The sequence below is a fragment of the Ruditapes philippinarum genome, unplaced genomic scaffold, assembly GCF_026571515.1.
Source record: "Ruditapes philippinarum isolate M1 unplaced genomic scaffold, ASM2657151v2 ctg891_1_1_1_1, whole genome shotgun sequence".
Taxonomy (NCBI): Eukaryota; Metazoa; Mollusca; class Bivalvia; order Venerida; family Veneridae; genus Ruditapes; species Ruditapes philippinarum.
Window position 1 is genome coordinate 17,833 of NW_026857262.1, and position 12,917 is coordinate 30,749.

Consider the following 12,917-nt stretch of genomic DNA (forward strand, 5'->3'; position numbering starts at 1 on the left):
GTCGTCAGTTTGAAAGAAGTGATAAATCATTATTTGGTTTTGGGATTAAGGAAATTAAACTTCGTGTCTGCCAAATGACTTAAAGAATCGGGTTTGAATGAACATTTAAGATAATTTATCAAATAATTTTTGAATTCATTATTTCCTTGCAATAAGATATATAATAAAATCTGATCTTACTAATGTTGAATATCTGTTCTTAAAAAAGAAATCGACGTGTTCAACGTTTCCAGCACCGGTTAAAATCTATAAGCAATCTTCAAAATTTAACCTGAATTGTCTTGAAATTGACGATGCAAAATAAATAAATAAATAATAATAAAAAAAACAAAAAACAATATCTAGATGTGGCTTTATACTAATCACGAAAATACATACTTAAAAAAACTGCATAAATAACGATCCGGAATATTTGATTTTTAAATGTTTTATTTTTATTTCTCAGAAGCTTATATTATTTGGGGATTTTTTGTATAGTTTCGAGAAAGTTACTCATTGGCTAGTTACATGAAGCAACTTTTGCTTTTGCTTCTGTTATTTTTGGAAATTAGTACTGTTATAAAGAATTAGTATTTTGTATGGAAGTCAAAATGCTACTTTGTTTACATTTTGACACTTTTATGACAAATTATTTCACGTTTATCGCTACTTTCTTCAAGTTACAAGCATCAAAATGTTCTTAAACCATTCTTTATACGTTACAAAAATTCATATTTGCCATTTCTAAAAAAGAAATAAATTATTCTCTTCTGAGGCAAAATGTGCCTAAATGAGACAATTTTTCAGCTCAATTTAATATACAAAGTGTTCGACGTATTGAAACTAAGCAATTTTACCATTGAAACAATAACTTCAACAAATCAGGAATAATTGCTCTTGTGGAAATTTATGAACTTGAATGCGTAAAAATATTGATTTAAGCGCAATTAGACCTTTATCAAATAATGTCTTGGAACATGGGGGAAATTTAGGGTAGTCCAATTAATAATAGACGTGTTGTGTTAATTTGTACACGGGCAATATCTCGAAAGCAAGATCTAACCAAAAACATGTTACATCCTCTCATTACGTTGTTTAATCAATGTTTAGGAAAATGTTATTTTTGTTTCAAATAAATTACGGATGGTAACGTTCTTTATTTCTGATGCTATAAATGAATGTTTCTTTTTCTTTGGGGTGAATGGTGTAAATTGAAACGGAAACTATTAAGTGAAAATTAAAGTGGTACTAGCACACTTATAACTAATAAAAAACAGTTTTTCAAGACAAAATTCGATCTGAAAGCACCAGTAGGACAATGGTTAAGTTAAAACAGAATACTCACTGTTCTTTAGTTTATCTTAATATGATATCCTTACTCACAGCGTACTATAATCATACCAAGATAATACCCACCAGGCTATTGTTTTTCTACTGGAAGTGCTCAAAATTATTTAAAGTCTTCTTGAAAGTCTGTTATGTTATCTGTTGGTATGCTGTTTTGTATTTAGAATTAAAGAATTGACAAAAGGTTATCATGCATCAAATAATGTGGCATTTGCTAGCTTGAATGTTGAATTGCGAGCAACCGTTTATATTTGTTAAAAGTGATAAAAGTCTTCATAAAACATCACTATTCTACACATTCTTTGATAAAATAAAAAAAATACAGCAGGTAATAGAACGCCGCGAGTGTCTTTACGTTACAAATATTCACATTATCATTGCAATTTATTATTCATATGTACCATTGACTCCTCACATAAAATGGGCAAAGATTAAATGAAAGTCTAGCTACTAATCTGATTAATACATACATAACGCCATTATATTATCCTCATATATGTCTAACAAATACAGTTTCTTATTCGGGACACATGCAAGAAAAATTGAATATTGAATAAATATGACACGAGCGAGTTTATTAAACAGCATTTAATAGTGTTTTTTTTGTTGTTGTTGTTTTTAAGAAGAAAAAACAACAAAACATTTAATTACCATATTCGAGATGTCTCGTATAGCTTTTGTATATTTTTATAGATAAAAAATAAAAGCAAAATTGTTAATTTAAAAAAAGACATGTTTCATTTGACTATATATTGTATTTACAGGTGTAATATTGTATTTTTTTAAAACAAAAAGACAACAGTTGAAGGCTAAAGCGTATTACGTCGTTTTAAGATGCGACTTCAGTGGTGAGTAATTTACATGTTGTAAGTATCAAAATTAATTGTAGCAGACATAAATGTGACAGTTAAACATTGCATGTTGGCCAAATGTTAATTAAAATATTGTGAGGGCATAAATTATTACATATCATGTTATTGAGCGGAAGAAGTAGGTGTTCTTAACTTTAATCAACCAATTAAATAATGCATAGATATAAATAAAGTGAATCAAATATTTTGTGTTTTGTTTTCTTTTTAGTGTAGGATTATTGTTGTTTTGTTGTTGTTTTATTGTTGTTTTTGTTGTTGTTTTTGTTGTTGTTTCTTTTTTGTTGTTGTTTTTTTTATGTTTTTTTAAATGATTAAATTCTGTTTGACATTATTTCTTTCATCTTTACAATATTTTTTATAGAACTGAATATTAATTTTATAATTCTTCTATTCTTTTGAGAACAAATTTTATAAATATAATTTTGTCTTAAATCTGAAATGTTTCAATTTTCAATAGATATAAATGAGATGTAGCTTATGGGCGTCTTTTGATTGTAATTTATGAAAGTAAAGACTCAATAGAATATGTTTAAATGCTGATGACATAATCGCTTAAAAATATATAACATATCGAGGGGAAAAGTTAATCCCTATAACACGTGACAGTGACGTCAAACGCGTGAGGGAAAGTCTTATGTTCATAAAAGCGGAACAATGCGGAAAGCATTGATATGCATATTTCACATAAATAATTATGACCCAATATAAAGACAAATTTAAGGTTGAATTATTCTTAAATATATATAACTTTTAGTATTTGGATATAGCACTTAGAAGAAGGTATAAGCTTTATTATCATAGGATTCATATTTTTTTCTACATAACTAAGTCTTTATTTTATTTTAAAATTATGAATAAAATAGTTTTGATTTGTCATACATGATGGAATAATGATGAATATTTATGGAAAATCTTAAGTGTTAAAGTTAAGGATTCGCTTCATCATTTATTGTTTATAAATAACTATAACAATCTAAGTAATGATTGACTTATTTGAATGAATATTTTGTGCTTGAAAATGTTTAGATTGCATTTAACTTTTTCTGTTTATATGTCACTTCTTTTATCATATTAATTGTATGTCAGCCTATAGACCTTTTTACAATACGATAATTCCATAGAAACGGATGTTGCATTTCACATTTGTTGCATTATAGGACAATAACAAAAAAAAAAAAACATTTTATCAGTACTCAAACAACTTCATGTTTGCTGATGGCATTATTAAAGCGGCAATTATGGGTGAAATTCTCTTTCTATTTTCATACTAAAATGCTTTAACAAACGTGATTTAAAGTTATGTCACCCGGGGTACCGTAACTTTTAGGATTACTTAAAGCGGTAAGTACGTAAAAGTGAATTGATATAACAGATATACGAAAATATGCGATACTAATAAATCAATGATCAAAGTCCTCTGTTTGAAGTATATTTAGACGACTTTTTCATCAGTAATTTTAATTAAAATGGCAGGGTGTTAAAGATAAAATTTTATTTCTTCTGTATTACATAATATTACACAATTGGTACTGTGCACTTTCTTTGATTTTGTGGATTGGCAAGGCGGTAAGAGTCAGACAGATTGGCACGTGACCCTTTTTTGCAATATCATTCTACCGGGACGATAAAGTACACCATAGTGAATCATTTACAAATATAATAATCGTAGTTTAAGTAACTTCCAACAAGGGACAGGACGTAAAGTGGTTGCACACTTGGTTCAAGCGAGAAAAATTAATGCAAACTGGACATTCACAATACTCGCGCGTATTTTGTTAGTAGAAAATACGTGCCAGTTTTGTACACATACATGACTCGGTAGCCATTTTGTTCATTTCTCGCTTGAGCCAAGTATGCAAACACTTCACGTCCTGCCCCTTGTTTATTAGTTTTGTGCTAGGTAAATCCCAGTTCTATGAAGTGACAAACAGAGTAACGTACATTTACATGTGTTACGAGAGACCGGTTATATCGTGTATTATTTCACTACCCATCTAGGAAACAATCTTCTCCAGATAGTTGGAAAAAAATTACATATATATGTGACTTACAAATTTTCTGTTTGACATCACGGTCAAATCGGAAAAATAATAAATCAGATAAACTGAAAATTAAAAACATATTTTTGAACATAGATTATCACGTGTTGTGACAGAATAATAATTGACTTCGATTTAATGTTATAGAAAATTCTCTTGAGTATTTATATTAACTATTTCAACAACAATTAGCTTGAACAGTTTTTTTTCTTATATATAAATTTATCAACATTTTTGCAACAATTATCTCAATGTCAATCGCAAGGAGGAATTCTTAAACAATTATAATTTCTATGCCTTTTAATGGCAATCTTGGTCACAAAGCTATGAAGGCATCTTTTGTGTTTCTGTTAAAAGCTAGTTTATATAATTTAATACTTTCTTCTTAAAGCAAACTCGGAATTGTCTATGAACTTCTACTACATTTTTATATAGGGTGATGCTTTTTTTGTTCTATGAGGATTGCGACCGCACGAGAAAATACTACTTCCGTCGATTTTTCATAGCTACGGACCGCGTCGTATGAAAATCTCTTTTGCCAACACTTGATTTCATTTTTGATCACTAACTTGAATAATTGATTCATTTTCAGACTTACTCGGGATTATTTTCTAAAATGGGTGAATCATCTGTATATGTAATTGAAAGTGTTAACAACAACAACAACAAAACAATACGACTGTTGGTAAACGCGATGATAATGATGAAAAAGAACAAGAGTTTAAAAATTTGGACAAAGGATGGTCATATGTTATACTTTTCTCAAGTTTTTGTACATGTTGTATTATTGGAGCTAATAATTACGGGACAGGGATAATTCATAAAATACTGTTGGAAAGATACAATGAAAGTGTTGCTCTAACATCATGGTCGGGATCGCTCCAGTTAGCTCTGATGTGTCTTTCAGGTGAGATAAAATTCCCTTGTTCAAGTGCCTGTCAGGCTGCACATTTACTCACCCTGTGACATTGGGCGCCAACCGCGGGCCGTAACTAATTATAGCTTACAGTTTAATTCACATTGCTCTGTAACTGTGTATAATTCAAAACCAAATTTCATAATATCCAAAAATTATGTAATGGTTCAAATCTGTTCAGTATTTAGGGAAAATAATTTGTAAGCGGCCGAATAGCTCAGTCGGTAAAGCCGTGGTACGGTATTCCTTATAATTTTATAGAGGTATTTTGGAAGTTTTCTCTTCTTTTCAAAATTCAAACAGTAATTTTGTAAACTACAGGCAGCTTATATATGGCTTTATAAACATTAAATAATATATTTTTATTGTATTATATTTTTTACAACTTGTCTTATTTTATCAAATTGACTTCTGAATGTTAAATCTTTTTCATCGTCATTAGCTCCCTTGTCAAGTGCGCTGATAGACAGGTACAGTTGTCGGACGTCAGTTGTTTTGTCTGGTATAATGTTTGTCTGTGGATACTGGGCTACTGCATTTGCTCCAAATATGTATGCAGCTATCTTTACGTGTGGAATAACGGCAGGTAATTCTGATGCATATAATTTATTGTTGTCGTTGCTCTTTTATTTAATTTGAATTTCCTACACTGATTTTTTGTTTTTGTTTGGACAATTAATTTTATTTCATAATTCAACATCAAGGAGTTTGCATACGCTCACGGTTAAATTCTTCTAAAAACCTTTTTATTGTTATATAATACCAACAGCTCTGATAATGTTCATCATTTTATCAGCTTGCATTGGTATTCGGTCTTCTGTTGGTTTATGCTTTGTGACTTTTCTGACTTTTCTGCTAACACATTTACATGTCTATTAATCAATGGAGACGCTGTCTCATATGAAGTTGCTTTCAAATCATCTGCCTTACTATCATGCCATTTTCTTAAACTAAAAATCAATGAACTTTTCAGGAATTGCTGCAGGATTGGGATACACAGCCAGTATTGTCGCAATCGGTTTCAATTTTAAGAAAAGGAAGCAAGTTGCACTGGGAATAACCTTATCTGGTATGGGCGCTGGGATATTTGTTTTCGCGCCACTCATGAATCTTGCACATGCGCATTATGGATCTACTGGATTTTTCATTTCTATGGCTTCAATGTCGGCAAATGTAGTAACATTCGGATTTCTTTATTTCCCGAGTAAACTGGAAATATTTGCATATGAGCAGCGACAGAAAGAATCCGGAAAAAGAAATGAAGGCATTGCTTTTTCTAAGACATTCAAAATGTACTATAAATCAATTTTGAAGAAATCAATTATTTGTCTATCTGTGGCAACGTTTGCATTTTGTAGTGGTACAGATCTTGTCTTCTTAAATTTACCAACTTTTGTTGAAGAAAATGGCTTTACGTCCACCGAGGCTGCTTTGATAGTTTCACTAAATGGAATTTTGTCAGTGGTAGGGCGTTTCTTGACAGGCTGCCTGGCAAGTTTTCAGGAGATAAATTTATTATGGTTGTATTCTGGTAGCTTATTAATAGTTGCAATATCAATATCAATTTATCCATTTATTGCAAACCTTTTTGTAGGACATGTTATTTTTAGTTCTTTTCTTGGAGTATTCTTCGGATGCGGTTATGTACTGATTTCACCAATGTGTTCTTACTTTGTGGATATTCAATTTACATCAGCAGCCATAGGTTTTGTTTTATTCTTTGGAGGCGCAGGGTCGATATTTGGACCAATGTTTGCAGGTAAAGAATTTTTTAATTCAATTAAAGAAGTTACTAACTTTGATCTTCTTTTAATAAATTTAAATTTGTTCCTCTTCAATAAATGAGTGATTAAATCTGAGATTTAAAAGATCTTTATTAAAAGTATATAATTATAATTATTTTCACAAAACCGAAAATACAGGATTGTTCAATTTTAATAATTTAACAATTTTAATAGGCTTTTTATTGAACAAAAAAGGCATAAAAATTCAGTGTTAACGATTAAAATGTAACTTAAGGGTAGAGTCAATTTTCAACACTTCAGTTCGTTTCATATTATTTTAGCAGTTGTCATTTTTCTAATTATACCTTTGGAAGTAAGTCACGAAAGTAATCATAAATAGAGAGGTCATATTAGTTTTATTGAATGTTTTATACGACCAGATTACTTGTACCTGACCTCTTATTTCTCCATATTCAAGTGAATAAGTGATAGGTTTGCCATATTCATGAAGATTACAATAAGTTATTGTCTTAACAATTCTCAGACAAGTGTAAGAAAATTACTAAAAAACTGTAATTTAATGTAATATCCTTTCGACGGCCATAGCGTAATAAAACGTACCGAAAAATCGACTACTCAAAAGCCGGGCGCTATAGTCATAAGAAGGCTATAACGTAATAAACCGGTATAAAATTTTGGCTTCCTGAAAGCCACTACTGTTTTGTCGTAGGAAGGCCACCAAAATTTAGTTTTAAATGACTAAATTCTTAAAGTTTACCTTTCATTTATTTCATTCTGTTAAATGTTGTTCAAATAAAAACACCAAATATGTTAATTGTATAGTGCCCTTTATTGACAGATATAGTTAATGTTTAGATATACAGTACACTTTTTATACGGCCGTTTGAAAAACGGGACGTATTATGGGGAACGCCCTGGCGGGCGGTCGGGCGGGCGGGCGGGCGGCGTCCAATTTTGTCCGGAGCATATCTCCTACATGTATGGGAGGGATTTTAATAAAACTTCATAGAAATGTTCACCACTATGAGGAGCAGTGTCGCGCACATAAACCAGGTCTCCAGGTCAAAGGTCAAGGTCACACTTAGAGCTCTTTGAAAAATGCTTGTCCGGAGCAAAACTTCCACATGTATAGAGGGATTTCAATATTACTTGGCACAAATGTTCACCATTGTGAGGCGGAGTGTCGCGCGCAAGATTCAGGTCCTTGCGGCCAAGGTCAAGGTCACACATAGAGGTCAAAGTTTAGATAAAAATATGAAGATGTGTATATGGACCATTTAGTCATCAGTTATTGATGAATTGTAACACAAATGGTCATTATCATGACTACGGCTGTGACACATGTACTTTAGGTCAATATATGCAAGGTCAAGGTCACTAAAGATGGTGAAATATCCAGATTTTGTCTGGAGCATATCTCCTACATGTATGGAAGAATTTTTATAATACTTTATGGAAATGTTCACCACCATGATATGTATTGCTCCATGCATGATCCAGGTCTCCAGGTCAAAGGTCAAGGTCACACTTAGAGCTCATTGAAAAACGCTTGTCCGGAGCAAAACTTCTACATTCATAGGGGGGTTTCAATAATTACTTGGCATAATGTTCACCATTGTGAGGCTGAGTGTCGCACGCAAAATTCAGATCCCTGCGAATAAAGTCAAGGTTACACATAGAGGTCAAAGTTCAGATAAAAATTTGAAGATGTGTATAGGGACCATTTAGTCATCATTTATTGATGGATTGTAGCACAAATGGTAACTATCATGACTACAGGTGTGACACATTTAATTTTAGGTTAATATTTGCAAGGTCAAGTCACTGGAGATGATTAAATATCCAGATGTTGTCCGAAGCATATTTTCTACATGCATGGAGGAATTTTTAATGTTACTTTATAGAATTGTTCACCACCATGAGACGTAGTGCCCTGCACATGAACCAAGTCTCTAGGTCAAAGGTGAAGGTCACAGTTAGAGCTCATAGAAAAACGCTTGTCTGGAGCAAAACTTCTACATGCATAGAGGGATTTCAATATAATTTGGCACAAATGTTCATCATTGTGAGGCTGCAGTGCCGTGCATAAAATTCAGGTCCCTGCGACCAAGGTCAAGGTCACACATCCTGTGCATATCTTCCCTACTGATTTGTTTTAAGGTTCATTTCACAACACAGTGCCAAGAATAAAAACTTGCTTGCTAGATAACACTTATTCATAATGCCCCCATCTCCATCTAAAGCTTTCGTAAATGGGCGTATTTTGTGACTATGGCACCCTTGTTAATTAATGTGGTAATCAAATCGATATCCAAATTAATTGAAGAAAATCTTCTAAATGGTATAGTATTTTAAAATGCATTTATTGATACATCAAACGGAGTTTCTGTAAGCAGTTCTCTTATTTGAAACAAAAATGAGTTGAACTTACAAAATTCACATTGAAAAGCATAACATCAATCACCCTTCCTGAGAAAAATTGATTTTCATTGATTTTCAATAATTACGTTTTAAAACGTTGTGGACGTTTTACTCAACAGGGTATTCTAATGGGCTATATCGGTAATTCTAACACGACCCGCATTTTTCCCTATTGAACAAAGAAGAACCGAAAGTGTGTGTTATTATGCTATAAAATCACTGTTTGACGTTCTATATTTAGACATGTGACGTAATCATTATACACGTGACGTAACCACTAAAAATGTGACGCGCTGACAATAAGTACGGAAACAAATCAGGCGCAATTTAGCTAATTATCATGTACGGCAGCATTTATTTGTTGATGTCGTGTTAGAATCGAAATAATATATCCAAATCGGTGATTTTATTGCTTGATAACATCACTGTTTGTCGTTCGGATGCGCATCATTATATCACTCGGGCTACGCCCTCGTGATATAATTCCCCGCATCCGAACTCCAAACAGTGATGTTATTGAGCGATAAAATCACAGTTTGGGATATATTATTTCTTAATTCTAACACGACCCGCATTTTTCCCTATTGAACATAGAAGAACCGAAAGTGTGTGTTATTATGCTATAAAATCACTGTTTGACGTTCTATATTTAGACATGTGACGTAATCATTATACACGTGACGTAACCACTAAAAATGTGACGCGCTGACAATAAGTACGGAAACAAATCAGGCGCAATTTAGCTAATTATCATGTACGGCAGCATTTATTTGTTGATGTCGTGTTAGAATCGAAATAATATATCCAAATCGGTGATTTTATTGCTTGATAACATCACTGCTTGTCGTTCGGATGCGCATCATTATATCACTCGGGCTACGCCCTCGTGATATAATTCCCCGCATCCGAACTCCAAACAGTGATGTTATTGAGCAATAAAATCACAGTTTGGGATATATTATTTCTTAAATAACGTAAAATTTACAGTTTTAAAACGTTCAGAACTTGTTTTTAAAAAACAAGGATTGTGAGTCTGTTTATTGCAGTTGAACGTAATATTAACAGTGTTATACGGTATGGCTTTGTTGTTTATCGTATGCAGTTGAACAGCCGTAGCGTAATATTTTGATTTTTCATAAACACATTAAAAAACCAGAATGTACGAAAACGAGGTTTTTACGGGTTTGCATGACACAAAATTCAAGTTTTACGCTGATTTACGCTACGGTTTCTAGAAAGGTATATTTTTGATACGTTTTACTACGCTATGGACGTAAAATAAGACTGGCTTTCAGAAATGTAAAAATTCGATACGTTTTCTTACGCTTTGGCTATAGCGGATGGCCGTCGAAAGGATTATTATAATGGGGCAATCTCATTTAAATCGTTTTCGCTCCGTTACTCTTCGCTTCCAATCGAGGGGTTGTGTAGATATGATTTTAATGAAATTTTATAATGGGGACATTTAATCTGATATAAAGGATTTAATAATACATTTCCGAGATGAGATATCATTTATTATTTCAGGCATTGTGCTGGACAATGGTGGTACATATGAAACATGCTTCTACACTGCAGGTATTTCTGTTATAATGTTAAATCATGCGACAAAAAATCTGTTTCATCATTATATCATATAACATAAATTTTATTCGACATTAAGATTGTAACAACAAAATTATAGTCGATTTACATTGAAAGTTTATTTTATTTGGGACAATTTAGGCCAGTTAACTATTACACTTGACCGTTGCGTTAAACTTGTCCGAACCAGATTTTTTTACATAAAAGCGGATATGAAATGAACACTGTTTATCAATTTAGTTAATTTTGCATGATTTAAAAATATGATAACAATATCATTTTACAAAAAAAACAGGCTTCATTTTAGAATTATCTGTCCTTTAATTTGCAAAATTTCTAGGAAGCATTTGTTTCTGAAAACTGTAGCAGTTGTCACACAGCACAGATAGACGCTTCTAAGGCAACCCTTTTGCTTGGCACCAACATCCCTTTTAAGGGCTGCCTCCCTTCATTATTGTCTCGGTTTATTGTACATTCATGTGCTCATTGACCGCCTTATATACAGTGACCTACTCTTGGCTCAAAATTCATATCTTTGGCTAATATTCCGTGGAAATTGCATGGAGGTAAATTAGCACCACTTTGTGCTTCAAAATTAACTCTTTAAGGACATGACTGGTGACATGTCCGGGGTCCGTAGTCAACAGCGAAAGCTGCTTTATGTGGCTGAACGGGTGGATGGATCCTAATTTAACATACACACGCGTGCGCGCACACACACGCATGCTCGCTCGCACGCCCCCCCCGCCCCACCCCCACCCACACATTTATTTAGTTCTGGAACAACACATGCTGAACATGTATTTTATTGTTTTTTATTAACATATTGACCATACATAATTTAACAGGACGATATAATAATATATACTTCTTCTATTTTCAGGTGGTCTAGTATTTTTGGCAGCGTTAACAGGTCTATTGACTTCATTTGGTTTTAAGCAACGGTCGATGATTTAACAGTCAATATATTCATGCTATTTTGTCATTGTTGTGTTAATGTTTTAGATAGCTTATACAAACAGGAAAGGTTTTGTGATTGTTAAGAGTAGGAATGTTAAAAGAATTAATTACATTGCAGTAGAGATGAGTTCAAGTAGTGACAAATATAATTATGTTTATATTTGCCAAGGTATTTGTTCAGATTCATTTTTCGTGTTTTCGTAAAAACTGATTTCGCTCCAAGATACTAATATTTCAAGTATAAATTTGCATTTTTAAATTTAAATTTCAATATGTCTTTTGTATAATATATTAATGTATATAATGTATTTAATAAAAAGAAGATATTCCACCTAAATGATTTATATTTGTCTATATTTTTTCTTTCCACAACCGATCATTTGAATCGTTTATTATTCTTTTATTCCAGTTCGATTTTATAGAATTAAAAAATATAAGAATATCAATCATATTTACTCCATTTTTTTTACTCTTGTATTACATGCACATCCCACCCGACTGTATCCCTTTTTAGTTTATACGAATTTATTAAAGTTCGATTGTGTTGGAAGCTGTAAGCTTATAGAAAAACTCTAGAATCAGTTCCTCTAACTAACCAGTACTAAGCAATGGGTGTTAAGTTTCTTCCTCAAGGAAACAACTGCTTGCCACTGACAGGGTTTGAACACAAGCGGCCAGGAATCCTTAGATTACTAGTCCGACGCGTTAACCACTAGGTCACGCTGCCACGCATCCCTTTTTGAGCTACATAATTATAAATTCTTAACATTGTTGTTGTTTTGTTGTTGTTTTTTTGTATTCATAATTTTATATCTGAAGGATTGGATAAAACAGAAAACAAGAAAGTTTTGGAATGATTAATGTTAGCAATTGCTAAAATAAAAATGTAAGGCGATATAGGACAGCATTGTCGGAGCTCTTGTCTAATATTTCATGAATCCGATAATAAATAAAGGGTACCGCTTGTTGGATTTTTAAATAACAATTTTAATTGATCCAAAGTTAAATAGATCGATTGTTTTAGAACAAATTTATTATTTAAACTTTCAAAGGC

General features: G+C 32.3%; 1 protein-coding gene across 1 annotated transcript; it reads left to right on the forward strand.

Moving 5' to 3' along the window:
• Window positions 1-6,132: 6,132 nt before the first annotated feature.
• On the forward strand, window positions 6,133-11,885 carry LOC132749216 (monocarboxylate transporter 9-like). The gene is made up of 3 exons (XM_060738932.1): window positions 6,133-6,912; window positions 10,847-10,897; window positions 11,787-11,885. Exons 1-3 carry the CDS (start codon window positions 6,225-6,227, stop codon window positions 11,858-11,860), a joined length of 813 nt encoding a protein of 270 aa, XP_060594915.1. The 5' UTR covers window positions 6,133-6,224; the 3' UTR covers window positions 11,861-11,885.
• Window positions 11,886-12,917: the final 1,032 nt, after the last annotated feature.